Genomic DNA, 23,455 nt, shown 5'->3' with positions numbered 1-23,455 from the left:
AGTTAAATAGATCATAGATAAGAGATGTAATTGAAGGATACAGTGAATGTTTAAATTTTAAAAGTATTACAGTAAAAGACATATTGCCATTAATCTCCCTCAGAATACCCCTGATCATTTCAAACTTTCTTCATCATTCTTGCCACTTTCTGAAGCAGTTCTGGAAGTCCTCTTTCATGAATGTCTTTAATCTCACTGTTGAGGTGCCTCAATGTCCTGAATTCCTTCAAAAAATATTTTTACAAAACTGCTTTTCCATTGCATGGCACTAGGCAGCAGCATTTACCATATTTTTTATCATAACAAGTAAAGACACTCATGAAAGAAGACTTCCAGATTTGCTTCAGAAAGTGGCAAGAATGATGGGATAAGTGTATTTTAAGTGAGGGGAAGTTTTCTGAGGAAGATTAATACATTTTCTAACTTAAATATGCTATTTTTATCACACTTTATAGATTGATAGATAGTAGATGATAAACAGATGATACGTGATAGACAGATACCAGCCTAATTTCTAATATTGGATCTATATTTACTTTGAAGTTCTGTAGTTCGCATATTTGGTTCTCTATGAGTTCTTATGCGTATGTCTTTTTCCTTTCTTTTAAAAAATGTAGATGGTGACAACTTCAATATGTCTGTTTCCCAGAATTTGTTCTCTGTTCATATGGCTCCATTCCCAGAATATTGTGGAGCAATTCTTTTCTGGCACATTCTTAAATCAAGACTTGAAGTAAACACAGGCCCTTTAGCAACAGTTGAAAATGAAAAAGCAAATACTCATGAGCCTTTATCTCCCTTAATTCTTGGCACAGTTCCTTGCATGTGGTGGAAGCCAACCAGTTAACTCTTGAAATCAATGTTGAGTAAGGATATGTAAGGATATTTAATTACACTTTTTTTTTACTTTACCTCTTACTTTTTTGTGTGTTATGCTAATGGATCAACACAGAGTGTTCAAGGCAGAAAATCTGAGTCTAGTTGAGTGGCCCTGGGAAAGTTATTTAAACTGAGCTTCCAAGTCCCCTGTGGCTCTGGGACTTCCTGTATAACCTCTGGAAAGTTTCCTAACCTCTCTGGCCTCAATTTGTTATCAAGAACATAAAAATACTGATAGCACCTAGCTCACAAGGTCTCTGGTCATCCACTGATATCCTTTTGCCTTTAAGATAGCTTGGCCCTGGTGAGGGTGTCTGTACTCCCAAAGATTGGCTGTGGGATGACTTAGTAGATGTTCCCACCAGGAAGGCAGTTGTAGCTACTACTTCTAGACAAACAGGTAATTGCAGTGCCACCATGTGTAAGTACTTACAGCAGTAGGGTACCAGCCATAGGACATCTCCTAGTCTTTCAGTGAGGACTCTTATTGTTAGCCTCCATGGATCAGAGTAACAAAGGGTGACAATAAGACATCCCCCTGTCACATAAACCCAGGCATCCCTATGTGGTTGAAGACAACCATTCCCAGAAAGGCATTGAAGTGCCTCATGAACTCCTTTAACAGTAGGATTGCTAGAACTCAGGTAATGGGGCTCAAAGTAAGAGCCATAGAACTTAGTGACCCACATTTTACATAAGCTAAACAAAACATTCCTAGGCAGAGTTTTTGTAACAAAGATCCTAGTGTTCAAAAGAAAATTAATATGTTTTTCTTTACTTGCCATACCAGTGGTTACCTAAGTCTCCTCTAGAGTAATGGCGATGCCTTCTAATAATTGGTAGAGCCTGGGAAATCCTTGGACCTCCTCAGTCCAGGAGTAGGTTCTCTCTTTCAGGGGAGTACATCCAATCTTGGACTTGAAGTGAGTTATTGTATGACCATTTCTAGATTGGTCCTTTACAGTGACCCTTCTCCCAACAATACACACACTTGTTTCTCCTTAATCTGCGCTGAGTTTAGTTTTGAGGGTCTTGTGAGTTACCCTTAGGCAGTAGTTGAATAAAAACAACCAAAAGCAGTGTCTTTTTCCTCTAATTTTTTTTATCTTTCTTTGCCTCTTCTGGCTGGCCCAGTTATTATAAACTTTGAGGGCCTCTTTCACTAAAATTGACAGTGGGGTTTGGGGTTGTGCCTCAAATTTTTGAGACTTCTAATATTGGGAACAGACTGCATCAGGAAATGCCTGGCTATTAGAGCTTCTCCTAACTCTGGTCTGGTATTAGTATGCTTTCAGAAGGCTCCTGGGAAATGATTGAAAAATACAGCAGGATTCTCCTCTTTTGTTACCTCTTTAACCCTGTCATAATTGATAGGCTTTATCCAGGTATTACTTTTCTATTCCTTCAGGAGCAAGTTACAAAATGCTTCAATCTGTCCCTATGAATAAGCTTTTCAGAGTCCCATTTAGTATCTGTATGAAGACTGTATGGAAACTGTGTACCCCCAGACCTCTTGACATTGTGGTCTGAAGTATTACTGTCAACCCATCAGGTACTTTAGCAGTTTTTTACAATTACCTTCTTTTTCATTAGAAGTGCAGCAATGGTTAACACTTAATAACTCCCAAGTCAGAACAAGTTATTCTCAACTTAATAAATGCATTTATAAATTCATCAAGATTCTCCAAAAAGAATGCCTAACCTCTGTTTACACTGAGATTTGTCTATCACTGAAAAGGGGACATGGACTACGAAGACTTCCCCATTCCCTCCTGACACTTCCTGTAATGGGAGCAGGTTCCCCTGAGTAAAGTGGGGTACTACTTTGCTTCCTGATCTCAGACCTAGCGAAGATATGATTGGCAGGGTAGATGTTGGTGAGAGGTGGTAATAGAGGAAAGGGAGCTATCAGTTGGCTCAAGAGTCAGAAAGGGTGGCCTTACATCTGATGCTGTAGGGCCCTACACTGAGTAAGAGAGAGGTACAGACATTTCCCAGCAAGGTGCCAGTTGGAAGTGGGTCTGGTAGGGTGTCTGTGTCTGGAGGGATTTAGAAACTGCAGCCCCACAAATAACTTCATAGTAACCTGGATATAAGGGATTTCTTGCCCTTCTTTCCCTTTTACAGAACAAATCTGGCTGAAAATGGTAGTACAATTCAGACACCCATTCTTTGGCTAGTGTTCTTTGTCTTCCTGATCTCCCAGTTTATATTGAACCAAACTGGTCAGCCCCTTTTCTTTAAACCATCCTCTTTAAATTTACACCAATTAGTTAAAAGGTATCCTAGTGACAAGTCCCATGTTTGGTAGGACCTTTACCAGATTGAGTGTCAAAAAACCTAGACTTGCTGCCTATTTGGCCACTATCTAGGATGAGAGAGCTACAGCAAGCAACTACCAAAAGGAAAAGTTCCTTCATGCACCATATCCTTAATACCTCTAGGAAACATAGCAACAACAAACAGAATCACAAGAGAAGACGGTAACAGACTAGACTTCAGCAACAGTTAGCAAAATAAACCAAATAAACTGTAGGCTCAGTACTTTCCCAGACAAGTACACAATCCGAAGATTGTTTCAGCCGCAAATCACTTACACAGGCACAATAGCAATACAGAGCAGACAGCATAAATTAAATACAAGAAACTCTGAGGAACTCGGAACCCCTATGCAGAAAATCCATTTCCAGCAGGAAAAGAATGAATCATCCCTTGAACCAACAAACCAATAAAGCCCAATACTCTGATAAATGTGCACCAAACCAAGCCACAGAACTACTTCTTCAAGGACTAAAGAGGTGCAACCTGCCTAGCACTTGATTAACTCTGGGTGATCATGCCAAGTTCATCATGGCCCCAACCACCCTACTGTTGGTGTCTATCTGTTCATTGTCTCACTCTGCCCTCCCAGCCAATATTTTGACACACAATCAGGCTTATGGCCTCAACCCATCCTACTGTGGGTGTCTAGCATACATCAGAATGCATAATTATGGAACCAGTTTTTCCCACTTGGGCAGCTGATAAAGAGAGCCTTTTTAAGTACCAGAATTTTAAACCAGAAAACATGAGACAGAGAAAAAGAAAGCAGAGACAGAAATAGAAGCTGGCTATAGAACAGAAGGCAGAGGGAGTTTGTGCTGCTCAGTTGGGGAAGGCCACACAGCTTGGGACAGCCAGGGCAGGACCTTAGCAGTTGGCCACTTGTCATCCATGAAGTAGGTCTATGCTGATTGTTAGCATTGTCTGTCCTTTTCTTGGTGACCTTCACAAAAGATGTGTCCCATCTGGGCAAGCAAATGTCACCAATCAGTTGAGAGTCCTCTTGCTTTGAACCTATAAAGTGCAGCTCTCCTCATGGCTTTGGGCACCAATGGCCCTCAGCTCTTAGTGTTGCAGCTCTGGGCCCTGATGCTGCTGATCAACAGCTGGATTCCATCACTCAGCTCTGCCACTTGCTGATCTCTGCTGCTGCCAGCCACCACCAGTTGATGCCAGCTGTGCCAGTTGGCACCAGTCGACTCTGGTAGTTGCTGCTCTCTGTTGCTGATCTTCCTTGGTTGTTGGTCACTAGATGCCTTCAGCTCTAACAGCCCCTAGTGCTTATAACTCTTTTTTACAAAGTGACCATTCAGTCCACACTACTCAGGATAATTCCCAAGTAGATTTATAGGCCCATCTGAGTCCACACTACCCAAGAAACAAATCATGAGCAGATGGATAGGACTACCAGAGCAAGGCTTTACTTGAACAGGACCTGTGCTGCAGCATAAGGGGAATCGGTACACAAGAGGGAGTTCTCCTAGACCAGTTTGAGGAGTGCAAGAAGACTGGTGCTTACATAGCCATGGCAGGCTGTGATTGGTCCAAATTTGGGCCTGTTGATTGGCCTGAACTGGTCTAAATGCAAGCCTTCCAGTCTGAGTCTACTGATTGGTCCAAATTCAATTTTACTGCTTGGTCCAAATTCATAGCTACTATGGTCAGGGCAAAGTTCTCCTTAAGCCAGCATGGAGTGTCCAAAACAGCCACAGCTGTCATGGTGTCAGTTTGGTGATAGGGAGATGTGACTGTTTGATTGACAGCTGTTGTGACTCCCTGAAAATAATGGATCTAAAACCAGGGAACCTTTGGAAGGGTAGATGTGTTCATCACAGCTTATGAGAAGTTGGGGAGGTTGAGGATATTAATAATGGGCCCAAATCCTTCCCTGGCTTTTGCCATGTTAATTTTTTTTCATTAAGTTTATCAGTACATTTTAGGTATAAAATACAGTTACACTCATCATTGGGATCTTGTACCTTTAGATGATGTATCTTTTTTTTTTGGTACCGGGGATCAAACTCGGGACCTTGCACTTGCAAGGCAGTCGCTGGAACCACTGAGCTAAATCCCCAGCCCTAGATGATGTATCTTAATTCTTATTTTTTTCCCCATTTCCCTGCCCTCGCTTCACGCCCTCCACCTCTCCCTATTTACAGAGACTTTTTTCCATTTCTCATATTTTTTCTTTTCCCTTCTTTCCTTTCCCCTACCCTTCTCACTTCCCCAACTCCTTTAGACCTTTTCTTCCTATTTCACATTATCAATTATTATCAATTATATGATTTGAAGCTTATTTACACTTTCAGTATTTCACACCAGAGAAACTATTTGTTATTTACACATGTGTGTCCTATTTATTTCACTTAAGAGTATGGCCTCAATGTGCATCCATTTAGATATAAATGTCTCTAGTTTCTCATTATTTATGGCTGAGTAGTACTCCATTTTATAGAAAAAACACATCTTCTTTATCCAGTCTCCAGTTGATGGGCATTTGGGCTGTTTCCAAGTTTTAGCTATTACAAACTGTGCTGCTATAAACATGGGGTTGTCATGTTAATTTAGAGGTGGTTTCCCTTACAGCTTTTTAAAAAGGCAGCAGCATCTGGAGCTGCTGGAGTGGGGGAAGGACACCTCTGCTGACCTCTGTCAGAGTGGCCTGGAGAGAGGCCACAAAGTGACCTGAAGGGCAGCAGGAGGACATTGGGGCAAGTTGTCCTAATCTACCCTCCAGCAATCATTGGGGAGTGAAGGGGAATGAGAGGCAGGGTGTGGCAGCTGTTGGCCAAACCATGCCTCCTCTGGTGTCATAGGAAAGAAATATTCTGTATCACCACCTCTCACAGCAGTCCAGCCAGCTTGTGTTGTGCAGTGCACCTCCATTGTGCACCTCCTTCTGTCTCCTCTCAGGAGATACCCTTCCCCTGGAAAGCACGTTCTCAATTTATACATGTTGAAATCCTTCAGGACCCTTTGGATGTTGGAGCTTTTCCTGGGTATCCTACTGAGAATTGCTGCAGGATTTGCTATAGAGGAACTTGAGAGCAGAGAAGGCTCTAGACATCGCTGCATTCCTCCTCTCCACTTCAGTGCCTTCCACTTTAATTTGCACTCATGAAGTATTTATGGAACTAATGAACAATTATCTTATAACCAGGAGCTTACTTCCTGCCCTGGGCTCGCTGAGTCTGGGAGGAGGATTCCATCATTGTTACCTGGTCATTGTCCTGGTTGAGAGGCATAATGGTCCCTGACTATGGAAGGTGTCAGCTTCCTCCTTTGTGCTATCCTAGGACTTCCGAACCACCTTCACAAGAGAGTATCCTGGGCTGAATGCAGGAAGCTTCAGAGCTCCACTGATGGGAATAGAATTCCATACCTATAAAGGCCATGGGAGCCAACTGGAGACACATTCACACACACACACACTCACTCACTCACACGTATGTGCATACACATGCACACGTGCAAATGCAAAATCTGAAATTTTGAACAAATGCTCTTTGAATCCTGGCCTTGTCCATCACTGAGCTCTCCATGGGTCAGAGCTGGAAGGCTAGTTTGGAAGAAAATGGCCTGAGGTGAGCTGATGTGTTGGGATATTCAGAGCTGCTCCAGTTGATGTAAGTTCTACTGATTTTATTTCACTTTTTTCACAGCACCTTTAATTGCTCCGTTCACATTTCACATCCTCCATTTCTTTCCTCTTTGGAGGTGTTCATTGGTTACAAGTGAAAGCGCAGTCGTTGGATGAAGCATTTCTTTACAAATAGTGGCTCTGTAAGTTTAAATAAATTTTTTCTCTATTTCATGACAGTTTTCGCCCTTCCCCCCAAGACTGTAGTCTGTCTTCCACCACTTGGGCTGCTTGCTGCTTGGACTGTGGAAGACCATTAGCAGAAATGGACAATTTAAATCCAGGCATTAAACTTTAATCCTGCTAAATAATTTATTTCCTGTTTTATATGGTCTGCACTGAAGAGGGGGTGGAAATATGCAGAATGTTTTCCAGCGCATTTCCTTCCGTCCGCCCCCAGTCCTGCTAAAGATACAGCAAGCTGACTTCACGATGGTGCTAGGGTTATTCCCAGGTGTTAGACTTTTATGTGCCCCACTTACTTTCCCAGTGGGAATGGCGTCTTGTACATTCTGTCACTGCAATGTGAACAAGTGCCGGGGCCAGAGAAGGTGCTCAGTGAATTCATTCGTTAACTGCTGGCTTTGTACCCTCGTTCTGAGCTCTGCAGCAATGTGGCTAGGCACCATGATCCACAGGGGGAGACCTCCACCTTCACTTTCTTTTTGCCACTTTTTATCTCCTGAAATCTAGCTCCATCCTTAAAACTGAAATTGACTTTTTCCAGTTGCCCAAGACTTTCATTCCGCCAAATGAAATGTGTGTGTGTGCGTGTGTGTGTGTATACATGTGTGTGTGAGACCACAACCACACCCAGCCACCTCCTACACCCAGCCCAGACCCCAGTGCTCCTTCCTTGGCTGCTTGGTAAGTGAACCATGCACCCCTCTCACTCTTCTGAACAATACGTCTGTGACTTCCAACCTCTGCTTCTGTCTTATTCTGGAATTAATGGATGAAATCCGCAGTCACTGTTAGGCTGCTTCCACACAGTGCATAGCAGGGCCACAACAGTGAACACTGCAGACCAGGTCCCCGCAACCCCACTATGGTTCATAGTTTCCTGAGCAAGTATGCTGTGGTTGCTGCCTGCCGGTGTCCTGCAGTCCCCCTCTGCCTCCCCCTACCTTTATATGTCTACCTCGTCTCACCTCCTCTTCAAACTACCTTCAGTCTCTTCAGCCCACAGGTGCAATCCCTTTCAGGATTTCTTCCATTCTTATGTGAGGGTTCCTTTAATTATTCTCAGATATTTCCATGTATATTAGTTTTAACTCCTTAGCCAGATTGTGATTTCCTTAAGTTTCAGTGTTTTTTATTTGCTATGTTCTCTCTCCAATGCTGAGTGTGTTGTTTGTCATTGCTATAGTATGGTAGTATCCACAATAATTACTACTTAATTATGTGTAATTAGAAATAATTAGGGTAATACACTGAACTTGACATTGCATGAAGTGGTTTATAGGCCATTTCTTATCTAATGAATGGGTATTCAGTATGTACTCAAGTGACTTAGGAAGACTTGCTCAATTGGTCAGCAGCTGTAGGTCTCAGGATGTCACTTCTGTGACTGAGACTCAGCTTTTCCATCTCTGGTCTCACCTTCCTATTACTGTGAGATACAGAAGAAAGGTTTATTTTGACTTACAACTTTGGAGGTTCCAGGCTGTGATTTATTGGCCTTGTGGATTTGGGCCAGTGTTAGCACATCATGGTGGGGGTTTATGGTGGAACAAAACCCCTCTCCTCATGGGTGGAAAGCAGAAAAAGAGGAAAAGGAAGAGACGGAGAGGGTCTTACTCTCCCCTACACCCACAATGACTAGAAGACCTCCCCCACCCCCTTCTAAAGGTTCCACCGCTTCCTAAAGGTGCCATGGGCTGGGTTCAAGCCTGCAACACAGGAGCCTTTGAGCGACCCAAACTACAGCATCTACACAATGGAGAGCTGGATGGCTGCTTTTCAAGGTTCTTTCCATTTTCAACTGTCTGGTTCAATCCAATTTCAAATCACTCTTGTTTAGGGAATCCTTACATGTACTCTATACAGATTTGTCACTTAGGGAATATAAACCAAATAGGGCTCAGTCCCTTCCCTTATTACGATCTAGTGTAATAACAGGAAGCCAGAGGTATCCAGGGATAGAGAACAAGGGAGCAAATTACTTCATGAGGAGAAAGTGGGGGAGATTCCTGACAGTCTATTGTAATTAGAAGCTTCGTGAGGGAGGAGAGATTTCCTTTCAGTGTAAAGGAGGCAGTTGATGGAGTGGGAGTACAGAGACACCTCTTGGCAGCACTGGTGACCACAGCAAGCTATTCAGCAGTGAATCAGGCAGGGCTCTGTTTAGGAGCCACCAACTGGACATTTTGGGTGTGTTAAATTTCCAGTGGTGAACATGTGGATATTGATGTAACATAAAACAGGAGAATCTTGACTACATCCAAAAAGTATGTGGAGCTCAGAGAAGTGAAGCATTTGGACATTTGAGATGATCCTCTGGCTAGAGCCATTTATTTTGGATCCCCAAAAGCTGAGAGTCAGCCACGGGAGAGCATCCATTGTGAGGATGATAAATCTGGATTCCTGTCATGCTATTATACAATTAATTACAATTAGCCAATACTAGTGTTTACTGGGCAATATGTCTTTCTTCAACTCGAAAAGGAATTGAAGTGTCTTGCAAACATATTTGCCACAGGACAAAATAAAAATACAAGAGAGAAAATAAAAATAGAAATAATAGGGTGAGACCATAGGAAAAGCCGAAGGTCCACCAGAGGTGGGTTGCATGCTGGGTATTTTCCTGTAGCTGGGATATAATACTCCACACCCACAATTTAAAGGAGGAGACAGTTATTTTGGCTCACAGGTTTTAGAGGATTCAGTTCGTAGTCGGTTGGCTCCAAGCCAGGAAGAACATGCTGGAAGGGTTCTGTGGAGAAAGCTGCCCATGTCTTGGCAGTCAGAAAGTAGAGTCAAGGGAGAAGCCAAAGAGGAGAATACACCTTTCTGGGTCACCCCTCTAGTGACTCCCTCCAATCAGACTCCACTTCCTCGGCATAGTCAGGGCTTCTGTGATCCAATCACCTTCCAGAAGCCCCACCTCTGAACACATGAAACTTCTGGGGGCCTTTGAGGATCTAAATCATAACAGCATCTTAGCAGCCAATGCAATCTTTCTTTTAGGGAAAGATTTTATTTTTAGTATGATAATGTCACCTCCTTAAGAGTCCAAGCTTTTATTCAGAGACTTATTGATGAAAATGATTTTGGATATTGGATAATCCTGTGTGCTTTTATTTATGTTGTTTGCTTTTAAGAAAATTCATTAGAAATACAGGCTCAAAGCAAAACACCAGTCCAAGGCTTTTTGGCTGAGCTTCGGAGGCCACATTGTTAATATACTCATGATCTTACTTATGGAAACCCCAGTTCTGAGGCCAGAGAGAATTTCCTCTTTGGAAAACATAATTGTTGTGAATGATTTCCTTCTAGGAAAGGCTTTTATCTTTGCTTCCCGCTACACACCTTCTCCCTAAAACATACTTTGCTTGCTTTGTGCCATCTGCGGGGAAGTATGAATCTGCCTCAAGTCTTCAGGCTGTTTACATCTGAGAGCAATGGAGTAGAGTGGTGACTGGAAGGTGCCTGCCCTGCTCTGACCTGCCCTGCATCCCCCTTTCTTGTACTCAGCGTGAAGCAACATGAGCGCTACAGCCAGCTGACCCTAGTCAACTCCACCGCAGCCGACACAGGGGAATTCAGCTGCTGGGGGCAGCTCTGCACTGGCTACATCTGCAGAAGGGACGAGGCCAGAACGGGCTCTACCTACATCTTTTTTACAGGTAATGTGCTTAGTGCATTAGTGGAACCCTTCCAACTTCTGCACTTGGCCCAGAACTGGGATTTCCACTGCATGCTGAATAGCAAATGATAGGAAGAGCCCTCGCTATTTAGGCTCTGGGCTAAATGCTTTACATCAATTACATCATGTAAATCCTGCAGTACTTCAGAGTAAGTATGAACATCATTTCTTTTTTTCTTTTTTCCTATGGGAAAGTTGAGGTTTAGAGAGATTAGCTAAATCTCTAAGGTCACACAGCAAGTAAGTGGTGGTACCAGGATTTGAACACAGAACTGATTCTAAGGTCTCTACCTGTATGGCTCAGTATGGTAGTCTCTGAACACATGGGGTACTTAAATATAATTATTAGTTGAAATTAAATAAAATTAAAAACTGATGTCCTTGGTCACACTTGCCACATTTCAGGTTCGGTGGTGATGTGTAGCTAGTGGCTGTGGTACTGGACAGCACGGAGAACATTTCCATCACAGACAGTTCTATTGGATAGTACTATCCAAAACTCCAGTTTTCCAACTTCCAGTTTTCAGTGTCAGAGTAAGGAATCAAACTGTTTTTCTGACCTAGGATCCAGTGTTATTACTGCTTAAACTCTCTCTAGGACAAAGCATTAAACAGACCGATAGAACTGGCTGGAACTGTCAGGAGCATTGTTCTCAGTTGCTCACAGGCAATCCCTTTGGGTCTTCATTTTGGAAGATGCTGCACAGAATTGTGCATATGCCCTTTGTATATCACACTGCAAAGCAACAGTAGAAAAGGCAGCTAAGACAAGTAAGAGTCCATTATCCCAAACAAGGATGGAAGCCACATGTCAAGTTGCTCAATAAAGATCCTTTGCCAAGTTTAGCACTATTGTGTCTTCCCAGACTGTTTCAGGTTTTTAACTGAAGGCTTCACTTGAGGACAATATTCCATTAGATTTATGGGTTCTCTTTGAATTTTGTAAGTAGGTCTCTTTCTTAATTTACTGATGTCCTTTAGGGAGGCTAAAACAGATTTACCTTGACTTTCAAGAAACAAAGTCAAGGCAGGTGTGGTGGTGCACACTTGTGTAAGATCGACACTCGGGAGGTTAAGGCAGGAGGATAGCTGTGAGTTTGAGCCAGCCTGGGCTATATAGTTAAAGGCCAGCCTGAATTACTTAGTGAGACTTTGTTTCAAAAAACAAAACAAAGCAGAAACCAAGTCAAAACCAGAAGTGACCAAATATGTTGTGTCTTTTTAAAATTTCCTCAATGCTAAGCCAAATGTCCAGGTGGATTTTCATTATAGGGTTTGGCAGTTTGTCCTTCCAAGTGTGGATGGATTTGGAAAACCCAGATGGCTGGTTACAGAAGCTGAGGTTCCCATTGCTAGCTCTGAATTCTTTCAGAACATATGCTTCTCCACTACCCATGTAGAGAATAGCTGCCGTTCATTCTTAGAGTTTGGATGAAAATACTTTGAAGCTTCTTTTGGGGGACTAACTGTTATTAATTTGTACACTGTTGGATTAAGTGATTGCCCCACATATTTTCTCTTCATCTTTATCCAGAAGGCTCTCAGAAGGGCTTCTTCTCCCACTTCCTATTCCTATAACATACATAAAGGTAAACATTCAGGTCCTGAGTATACAGCTCAGTAAGTTGTCCTCAGGGAGCAGACACGTGTAACTATCACCCATCAAGGCGGAGAACATTACAGGCAGGAGGGCTCTCTTAGAGTGCAAGGCCTGAGCAATTATTTTTCATATGTAGGAAAACCACGTTAATAAGTATTTTACCAAATACTGAATTTTCCATAATGTGGATATTAGTTTATAGACTTTAATTTTTTGAAATATAAAATCCCATGTGTTTAGTAAAAAAAATAATAAAATAATATGTTACATGCATAAACACATTTATAAGAGACATATTTTACCTATAATTTAAAAAATGAATTTCAACATACTTTTTCTGTTGTAGACAGAAGTCACTCCAGGTTTGAAAGGCCTGTGGATTCAGGATGTAGACAGTACATACATAGAGTCTGTGTGTGTGTGTGTGTGTGTGTGTGTGTGTGTGTGTGCAGGGGATTCTGGGCATAGAAACCTGGGCCTTGTGCATACTAAGCAAGCATTCTACTACTGAGCTATACCTCTAGCTATGCAAATACTTTAAATTAAAGCACATATCATAGTACAAGAGGTAAGGTATCATTTTGTGGTCTGAAATTCAGATTGTTTAATTCTTCTGGCCTGGCTCATTGGTTCTACTTACAAGTCCTTAAAGCAAAATTTGCCTCTACAATCTTATAATTGTAAAATCCTTAAGTGTTATTGCTAAAAAGGTCTTTAATATTATCTACTCCATATTCTCTTTATGAAGGGGGATGTCGAAGCATGGACAAATGAAGTAACACATCCCAGGCCATATAGACACACTCTGTGTAAGCACGGGGATGCCAGGTATAATAGAAAATGCCCCTTGCCAAAGCCTGAAAGTCAAATTATCATAAAGTAGCATGAATCACCCAAGCTGGTTGATACAAAGCCTGGCAATGATGGAGACTCTCTGAGCTATAACATACTACTTCCTAATTATAGAGCCAAGAGGAAGGACTTCCATGTTTGTGAACTTGGTTCTTGCAGCAAAAGAGCTTTGGCCCATGGAGACATTTGATGTAGTTTCCAGGAATCCCGTTACCAACCCAAAACATCATACAGTGGTAACATAGAAAGCTAGTGGAGGAGAAAGCCAAGAATAATGACTTGTTTCAGAAATACTACAAGGAAAACAGAAGAAACCCTTTAACAAGGATTGTGTGGTATGCTTAGCTCCAAAGATTTATCTTAGTGATTACTATAAAATTCCCTGATAGAATAATCCAAAAGATAAGGATTTAATGTGCTGTGCCAAATAAACAAAACACATGGGTACACAGACATACACATATACACCCCAGACCCTTGACTTAAGGGTAGCATGGGTCAGCCAGTCCTTCTTTATCCCATTTATGTAGGATAAAAATGCCATCAATCTAGGGTTCAAAGGATCTGCTAGAATACATTTCAGAGGGAAGATAAGGAGGTAAGAGGTTGACTGAAGGTTCCCAGCCAAGTAGTGGTCAAGCAGAGGCCAGACCTGAGACCAGCAGGTTCCTCCCTGTCCCTGCTCCACTCCCTTATACTATCTTGGGTGGCTTTAGGTCCTGTGGGCAGGGAACAAGGCAGATGAGGATGCAGATACTGTCACAGTGCTGAGCCTACCAGAAGAACTCAATGTGTTGGGAAATGTCTCCCAGTTGGCAGTTACTGACTATAGCTATGGGGCTAATTTCTCTGCATAAAAGCAGGAATTGTTCCAAGATTTAAAATTGCTCTTAACATAAAGAAATCAGTCTTCTTCCCTTCTTCCTCAGTGTGGTGATCCATGGTCTGATTTGGGTTGGAACTAAGACCTTTTTTGTTTCTTTTAAGGAGATGAGAAGTGTGTTGGTCAGCTCTGTGTCACCAAAGGAAAATACTCAAGGCAATTAACTTTTCAATAGTAAGGGTTCATTTTGGCTTACAGTTTTGGAAGTTCCAGTCCATGATCAATTGGCCCCATCTCGTTGGGCCTGTGGCAAGGCAGCACATCGTGGCAGGATCATGTAGTAAAGCAAAAGCACTCACCTCATGGCCAGGAAGCAAAAAAGAAAAGACTCACAATCCCCTCTTAAGCCACATGCCAGGCCCTCCCACTAGGCCCCAACTCCTAAAGGGTTTAACACCTCGCAGTAGTGCCACTGTGGGGACCAAGCCTTTAACATGTAGACTTTGGGGGAACCTTCAACATATAATCTGTAGCAGAAGTAAAATCATTCTTCCAAAAAAATAAAAAGCATGAGAAAGTCAGCTTTCTCTGTTTAAAAGGACCCAGTATTCTGAGTTCATTGCAAGTCCTCTCATCTTTGTGCATGAGTGTTAAGAATCCTTAAGGCACTCTTAACAAATGTCTCCACTGTAAATGAGAATGTGTTTTCCCTTTTGCAGAGAAAGGAGAACTCTTTGTACCTTCTGCCAGTTATTTTGATGTTGTCTACCTGAACCCGGACAGACAGGCTGTGGTTCCTTGTCGAGTGACTGTGCTGTCAGCCAAAGTCACACTGCATAGGGAGTTCCCTGCCAAGGAAATCCCAGCCAATGGAACGGACATTATTTACGACTTGAAGAGAGGCTTTGTGTATCTGCAGCCTCATTATGACCACCAGGGGGTGGTCTATTGCAAGGCCGAGGCCGGGGGCAAGTCTCAGATCTCCATCAAGTACCAACTGCTCTATGTGGAGGGTAAGTCTGCTACCCCCAATTCCTGGATTTTAGTTACTTCACACGGGTCCCCATCAGGAACTGCTATTCTCTGTTATGGATGGAAATATAGAGGCATAGAATGCTGTTCTGATGGGTTCCCCTACTGTCTTTCCACTTCTAGAATGTTCTACTTCTTTGCCCTGACTCTGACCCAACATTCCTTTATTGCCTCCCTCCAAATTCTCCCACCAGTAGCTCTGATACTGCCTCTGTGTTTGATTAGTCCCTTGTATTTGTAGCCTCCTCTTGGAACATCCTCCCAGCCTCTTTGTTTTAACCACAATCCCCTCCATTTCCTTGATGGTGAAGTATGAGGTAGCCAGCCACTCAAGCAGATGCCTTGGGCTCCCGGTAGCCCCCATTCTGCCATCTCTCCCAGGACTCTTCCACCCTGAACTGGTGGCACAGAGGCAGGCTGGTGAGCAGATCCCTCCCTGGGGCCTTCTTTCTCCCTTGACTGCCTCAGCAGAGAATCCCCTCCTAGCCCACTGGAGAGGAGAGAGCAAGATTTCTCCATGCACTGTGATCCCTCCAAGATGAATTTCCTTTCTCTGAGAACTCTTCTGCTGCTGAGTGGTCTGTGAGTGGGGTGGAGTCCTTCCCACTGCTATTGTGGTTCTTAAGCAGCCCTGTGGAGAAATGCATGTCCCAGAGCTAGCTTTCTCTGAAATTAGAATTTGGGCTCTTTAATGCCTCCTGTTCCCAGCTGTGAGCCTTATTCAGTAGGGCATGGCCACTCTCTGTTACCAAGTAACTCTCACAAACTGTCTTTGGCCACCCTCAGCCCTTTGCTAAGGCCATCCTCTCTCTTAGCACAGCCAGACTCCCTGAAAGAGCCCTCTGTACTCCCTGGCTGCACATCCTTTCCTCCCACACGCTCCTCAGCCCCTGCCTGTTAGCTCTCTCCCCTGTCCTCCACCAGAACAGCCTTGCCAGCCTTGCCAAGGATCTCAGGGACTCTCCACTATTAAACTCAGCAGGCAGTGTCTGTCCTCATCCAACCAGAGTCCATCTCTCCTGTATCAGACTCCCAGCGCCACTTTTCTGCTCATCCCCCTCCTGCCAGCATTCTCACTCTGCTTTGTCAGCTCTTTGCCTTCTGTTCTTAAACATCAGGGCACCCCAAAGTCCCCTTCTTTTTCACTTCTTGAAGTGAAGCTTCACCCATACCCATGGCCTCATGCGTATCTATGTATTTATTAATGGCTCCCGAGTGAGTATCTGTGGCCCAGAGCCATGAGCACTGAGTTCATGTGTCCAGCTCCCATCTGCCTTTAGGTGCTCCACAGGCCACTCAGCTCCGACGGGCCCAGCAGTGCACTCAGCATTGCTCTCCTGGGTCTGGTTCTCCTACATTCTCTGCCTCAGTGATGACAGCACATTTGCCCAGTGTGCAGGCTCAGAGTCCAGCCCAGCCCCCTTCTCTTCCTGTCTTTTAGTCTTTCATTAAATCATTTTCAAAGGCAGTGGTTTCTCTCCACCCTTACTATGAAAAGGGCTCAAGTTATCATACATTTCTAGAACAAATACGAATATCTTTCTAAACATGTCTTCCTCTTTCTCCAATCCATTTTCCACACTGTTGGTGATTATAATTCCAATTAAACTATCCCATAGGTTCCCCTCTCTCCTAGGGCCACAGTCACAGTCTTCCATGTGGCCTGCCCTTCTCCATCTCTGTCCTCCTCACCTGCCTGGTCTGGCTCCTCTTCTTCCCTCTGCTGCCTCCACTCGGGGCAGGGCAGCCTTCATCTCACCTTAAGGGCTGTGCACCCAGGGATTTCTGGCCTGCCAGTCCCCCTTTCCCCATCCAAGTCTTTTAAGCTTACCCTTAAGATTTTGCTTCCTTTGTTCAGACTTTGCTTTCTCAAGGAAGCCTTCCCTTGCTCAGACTATTCTGAACTTTCAGAGCAGTCTGGGCTTCTCCCCCATGTCTCTTAACACAGTTTTAAAGAAACCATATAATGACTTGCTTAGCGGCCCCTCCCCAGGAATGTACACTCAAAGGGCACAGAGTATGGTTTTGGCTTGTTGGCTCCTGTGATCCCAGCTTCTAGCACATTTCTTTGCTCTAGGCTATCATGAAAGTTACTTGCAAACAAAGAAATAATGAAGAAATGTGTTTCTGAAATGCTATGAAGTAAATGCACTGCAAACACAGGTAGCACCAGTGCCCTTCCTGGAAACATCTTTCTTATCCATATATTTATTTAGGCTTCTGTTTTTTCTGAGAATGGATGGCCACACACCTATGTGTCCGCCTCCAACCCTCCCGATGCTACCATTCAGCTGCTTTCATTATGTTCTTCTTGCTCTTACCTGAAATACCTCCCCCGCCCCCGCCCCGCCTCACCTTTTTATTCCCTTCACATGACCCCTGGCCAAACTGTTAGCCTCCCACCCTATCAGCATGGTGGCCTTGGAGCCTTGGAGTCATTCTAGACTCCATTCTGTTCCATCTGAGAGCGGCAGAGGCTGCTTCAAAGGAAACCAAAAGTAGTGGGCTAACACTGGCCTCGTGCTGGTGGGGAAGCTGTGCAATAGGCAGAAATGTTACATCTCTTGCCAGGGAAAAGAATACATGTGTAGGTTTGTCTTTAGTGTCATATTCATGGATTTCATCTCACACTCCCTGTCTCCTGTTCACTTCCAGTCCCCAGTGGTCCCCCATCAACAACCATCTTGGCCCCCTCAAACAAAGTGAAAGGTGGGGATGACATCAGTGTGCTCTGCACTGTCCTAGGGGAGCCTGATGTCGAGGTGGAATTCAGATGGCTCTTTCCAGGGCAGAAGGTAAGCACCATTCCTGGCCTTGGAGAGCCTTTTAAAATCACCTTTGTCCCCATTCAGTGCAAGAAACGTGTGGGCCTATGGTAGGGACCAGAGCTTATCTTCATCCAAGACAGTGGTGGTGAACCTATGGCACTCATGCCAAAGTGGGCTGTTTGTTATCAGGTTCGCCATCACTGGTCTAAGATGTTTCAGTGTATTTACAAATGTTTTCTTTTCTTTTTTCTTTTTTTTTTGGTGCTGGGGATTGAACTTGGGACCTTGCAGTTGCGAGGCAGGTGACAGCACCACAGAGCTAAATCCCTGGCCCCACAAATGTTTTCTTTTAAAGGACAAGAAAAAAGGGATTGGCTCCATTGGCAATTCACTCAGTGTATGCTCTTCATATGCATTTTTTGTTTTCGAAAACCCTAATTAAGAAGGAACAGTGGCCTCAAAGAGGAAGGAGGGACCTCAGTCTTTAAAAGCCTGATCTGCTGGGTCTACTAAACATTAATCTTACCTCCTTCCGGTGTTGTCATAATATTCTCCATCCAAGCCGTGCCCTGTGATGGGAGCTCTGAGCAGACACCCAAGTGGGCATACAAATATAGGCCTGTCAGAAAGGTGCTGTGAAGCCAGAGATCATTTAAAGATAGACTTTCCATAAAAGCAACTACAGCATATTTAGCCTTTGTGCATGTTCTGATCATTGAAATAAATAGCTTTGCTACCAACATGGAATAATCCCTTTATTGCAAGAAGAGATTTCACTTCTCAGTGGCCAATATACTTCTGACCTAAAAGCTGTCATGACTGGGAAATAACTATCCCTGAAGAGTAATATTTTCCAGCATCCTAGTACCAGGTACTTGGTATTAAAAAATGTTGCCACACTGGGATGATGTTAATAATGATTCCCAACAGAGGGCTGATATTTTTTACATTGTTAATTTCTATTTTATGAGCAGAAAATATTAACTTAGTAACATTAGTATTAAATTGATTCAGAAAACACTACATTTTTATCACTAAATTTGGCTGAAACATCTCAAAAGTGACCATTTCCTTCTAGAAAGGGATGTCATATAATCTAGGGCATCATTTTATCCATTCAGAGTACAACTTTCCTCCCTCTGAAGTCCCATGGCTCTTATGCCTAATTGTACCTCTTCTCTCCTAAGGCCGAACTAGGAGCTCTTCTTCATTTACAATGAGTGTTTTGGGCTTCTGATTTTAAATTGTGAATAAGAACCACTTGGGGAGATGTAAGAGAGCAATATAAAGATGGAAGCAGTGAAAAATTTGGTCCATATTTTTATGCTCAATACCAGTTCCATTTAGAGTTCCAAAAGGATATACTTTTTATTAAGTATAAGCTTACTGAAAAAGAGGGCAGAAAGAAATCACCAAACAGCATCCCGAAATTTAAGACTCCACTTGGAAAAAATGCAGTCTTGACTGATTACACAGTGGAAAAGCTCCCAGAACCCATGAGCACTGCATACCAAATACAAAAAGCTCACACAGAAGTGTGAGTTTTGCACTTCGAAAGGAACACTGTGTTGGGTGCATGGGAGCTGTTTAGAGCAGCTTGTCACTCTTGCTTCAGTCTGTGTTGGTGTCATTGCACAGGATGAAAGGCCTGTAACAATTCAAGATACTTGGAGGCTGATCCACAGAGGACTCGGACACACCACAAGAATCTCCCAGAGTATCATCACAGTTGAAGACTTTGAGACCATCGATGCAGGGTATTACATCTGCACTGCTCAGAATCCCCGAGGACAGACTACAGTAGCCACCATTGTTGAGTTTTCCTGACTTGGAAAGTGAAGTATCGTGAACTGATGGAAAGCCCATTTGTGTACACAATCAGTCTTGGGCTTTTTATTAGTGCTTTGCCACAGGCTGATATCAATACCAAGTGGCAATCCCTGCCTGTGAGTCAGATCCAGACATCCAAACTAAAAGGAAGTCATCCATCTATTAACAGAAAGCATGTATTTCTAACAGAAAGCATGTATTTTGATTGCTTACCTATGTCCATGTTTTTTATACTAAAAAAGCATATACACCAACAACCTTATATAATCATTTCTATTAAATGAGCAAGTTTTTATAAAAAATTTAAAAATGGGTTAAGTGCTTGTTTTTTAAGTTGGCTTGAAGGATACTAAGAAACATTTCTTGACAGTAATACTTCAGTCAATATATAGGGTTCTCTTTGATGTAATAATCCTACTACATCAGATTTTTTAAATGTACTAATACATAGTTCAGCTACTTATCTACAAGCAGCAACTTAAGTTTCAAATGCTTAGACATATCACTTTTCCTCAGTAGCAATTTAAAGCTAATGTGATTTTACAAAGGTATCAAAAAAATCAAGTATACTTGCTTCTTTGTAAATGGATGAACTCTAAAGTCCTAATTTTAGATTATTCAATAAGAACTAGAACATGTGTTTTTAGAGGTTTAACTTTCAACATAGATAACATAGATTAAGAAATATTTAATTTTTTGAATGGTGTCAAAAGTTTATTTGAAAAGTGAAAGGTCAAGGGGTAAGGGAAAAACTGGCTCTGCAGAGCACACTTGGGCCAAGCAAATGAAAGGAGAAAAAGAGCAAAAATAAAAGTACACCCTGGTCTAGAAGGGTTACTGTGAAGAGTCATGCTAGACAAGAAATATTTAACCTTGTCTAGACCTATCTTTAAAAGTATTTAGAGTGCAGTGTATTAAAACCAGGCAAAATTTATTTCTCAAATACATGTCTTTGAATTTAAAAAAGCTCAGCCCTAACTCTAGCTCTGTGAGCCCATTTTAGTCCATGACAAATTCCATGGTTTGGACTAGAAATTTCTGTGAAATGGCTTAGGAGACATAATCTTGGTTATAAGAAGTACAATGAGTGACATTTTGAAAAGTAAAATAGGCCAGAGGCTGAAATTCTTATATTGAATATTCCAGCATTATTTATTTGATCAAAATAAAAAATTTTCCATCACTACAAACAGCACAGCTACCATTGTTTACACATCTATTTTTATGACGTGCTAACATTTTGCATCCTGTGTGAAACATTTGGTTTAAACAAATCTCAAAAATTCTCTATTTTATTTCCTATATTCTCTCCTGTTGTCTCCCATCCTCTGAGAACATTTTTGTTAATTGCTGTAAGATTTCCAAGACACCTAAACAATATGGAGGATAGCAGGGAATAGCATGAGATTACAATGCATAGGGGATGAATGGCAAACCCAACTTTGGCCAGTGTCATTGAGAACAACATAGAAGTGGGAGCAGAGATATTCCAGGAGCGGGCAGTGAATCTATGACCCACTTATCGGAAGCAAACATGGAAGTTACATACATAATAAACTCTTGGAGGTTAAAGACCTCAAACACAATCACTATTTAAAATAAACATGCATGATGAATATCAACTGGCCATGTATTGTACATGTAGCTGATGACTCAAATACCCACCTCTAGTTTCCTAATCTGTTCTTACTATAGGGGCTATTTGCACAGCCATCCAATGCAGATTAGTAAATACTGACACATCACAAGATTGACATGCAGGGAGGGATGGGAGGAAAAGCCACAGTTGTCCTACCTTCCACAAAGTTTTGAGCTGGGGGTGGATAAGGGAAGTTCTAAAAAGTTCAAATGTAACTTGGAGAGTTGTCAAGCCACATTTTCCACTTGTCAGCTGGCTATGCTGCTACCTTTCTAAAGAAAGGAGTGCTCCGAGGTTACCCTTAAACTAGCACCATCTTCCCAGGTATTTTGTTCTATTAAACACAGTGTTATTGCCTTAATCAAGGTGCTTTTACTTACCAGTGAGTGCTGAATCCTAGCCTTCTTACTTCTAGCAATAACTGCCTCTTTCTCATCATTCTATATGAGTTTCCAAAACTGTGTATCAGATCCAGGTCTTAGTTTATATGGGAAATGAGTTCAGCACCTTGGAAATGAGCTGGCTCTGGAAAGGCCTAAGTAGGAGGTATAGGGTTTGCTTTTGTGGCTGTGGATGGTAGAAAAAGGAAAGGGAGAGATAAGGATAATGGGAGAGAAGATAAGAGTTTAAATCTGTAAGGATAGCTTAGCTCAAAGGTAAAAATAAGGAAGAACAATCCATTGGTACTGCATTTTTTCTTTAGATTTAAAAAAAAATTATGGTTCTATATTTGCACATAGCCTGAGAAAATCGATCATAGTAGAGTGTTAGGATTATGTAACCTACAGAAAAGTCTAATAGTTTACTGATGAGGATGAACATTGAAAAACTCTCCAGTTACTCTAAAAAGATATGGAGACTATACAGACGTTGACAAGTCAGAGCTTTGATCATACCCTCTCTGCTATGTCACAGGGTTGAGTACAGTTGGTGGTAGGTAATTATAACTCAAGCAACTATTGCTTTGTCTTCTATGGCTTTTGTTGAAATGTGTACACTACGATCTGATTTAGTACATACCCAACTATATTGAGCTTTTGACTTTTGTCACACAGTAAAGAAGGCTGCACCAGACACATGACACTCTCACATCCATTCCATTCATATACCCCACCCACAGTCAGAACGAAATAAAAATCACAAGAAGGTGTCGGTGGGGAAGAACATTACAAAGGTTATAAATCTTTATCTTGATAGGGCCCTGAGTTTTTCCTCTTAAGCTTAGGTGAAAAAGGCAATGAACAAGGTTCTCTCATTCCTTAAGTGCTTTGTGCAACAAGTTCCATGTCAATGCTGAAATCTTTTTTACAGGAATCTTTGGACAGAGTCAAAAGTCTTCCTCCAGAGTTCCAGTCTCCTATGTAGCCAATTTTGGTGGTAGCTGCTTTCCAGTTATCCTGCAGAAATTCCATGCGAGCTAATATAGCTCTTGCTCCCATGATGGTTATTAGGGCCGGTCCTGCAGACCTGCATCCAACTGCCCTCAGAGTCTCTTGGGGCTTCCAGGAAGCGTCATCTGGGTGAAACGCTAGGGCTGGGGAAGGAGCCCGAATTCCTGGGTGACTGAAAGGGGATGGCTGAGGACGTGGGGGACCTCTTGGGGCTGCACAGGTCCCCATTGTGCAGCTTCCACAGCAGTTCCTCATTCTCCATGGAGAGTCGCTTGTTGACTTTTGACTCCTTCTCCAGCGACTCCTGCAGCACGGCCTGTTCAGTGGAAAGTTGCCTTGAACACAAAAAAGAGCCAGAAACCATGTGAATTTAAGTTAAAAACCAACTTGAAAAACTTCAGCAATTTAACTTTGAAAGTCCAAAAACCTACAGCATTGAGAGAAAATAGAAACCTGCAGAAAGTCATGGGTATTAAAGCTGGCCAAACCCAGCCAGATATTAAACCCAAATACCTGAAACATAAGCCTGAGCAAAAGAGATTAAAAAAAAAAAAAGGGCTGCACCTTTGGGGCAGTTTGTAGTAGGCTATGTGACACAGGTATGCAACATGTTTTATGACTATCTTATATTTGGAGCTGTTTTCTTTTTTTAAAAGACTTACTTATCTGTTGGTGCTGGGGATAAAAAAGCCAAGGCCCTGTGGGTGCTAGGCAAGTGCTCTGGACAAGCCACACCCACAGGCCTGAATGTGTTCTCAGTCAGTAAGGCAGGGACTCTGGGAGAAGAGTTCCCCACTCAGGTCTCTGTTTG

The 23,455-nt window shown here is 42.5% G+C and overlaps 2 protein-coding genes across 11 annotated transcripts in view; one reads left to right on the top strand and one right to left on the bottom strand.

Annotated features, from left to right (window-relative positions):
• The window catches only part of Pdgfrl (platelet derived growth factor receptor like), a 46,275-nt gene extending 26,351 nt beyond the window's left edge, over window positions 1–19,924 (top strand). The window contains exons 3-6 of the mRNA XM_004853079.3: window positions 10,538–10,689; window positions 14,704–14,997; window positions 17,672–17,811; window positions 19,423–19,924. Coding sequence (XP_004853136.2) covers window positions 10,538–10,689; window positions 14,704–14,997; window positions 17,672–17,811; window positions 19,423–19,611 — 775 coding nt within the window. The 3' untranslated portion in view covers window positions 19,612–19,924. The remainder of the gene's footprint in view (window positions 1–10,537; window positions 10,690–14,703; window positions 14,998–17,671; window positions 17,812–19,422) is intronic.
• Window positions 19,925–20,739: 815 nt separating this feature from the next.
• Mtus1 (microtubule associated scaffold protein 1) overlaps window positions 20,740–23,455 on the bottom strand; it is a 207,934-nt gene continuing 205,218 nt past the window's right edge. For all 10 annotated transcript variants that reach the window (XM_087217180.1, XM_087217181.1, XM_087217182.1 and 7 more), the window contains one exon: window positions 20,740–22,979. In XM_087217180.1, coding sequence (XP_087073306.1) covers window positions 22,766–22,979 — 214 coding nt within the window. In that variant the 3' untranslated portion in view covers window positions 20,740–22,765. The remainder of the gene's footprint in view (window positions 22,980–23,455) is intronic.

This window comes from Heterocephalus glaber, unplaced genomic scaffold, assembly GCF_053883595.1.
Source record: "Heterocephalus glaber isolate CG9 unplaced genomic scaffold, H.glaber_assembly_v1.0 deba00001461, whole genome shotgun sequence".
Lineage (NCBI taxonomy): Eukaryota > Metazoa > Chordata > Mammalia > Rodentia > Bathyergidae > Heterocephalus > Heterocephalus glaber.
Note: the sequence above shows the minus strand (reverse complement) of the source record. Positions and strands in the feature narration are given on the sequence as shown.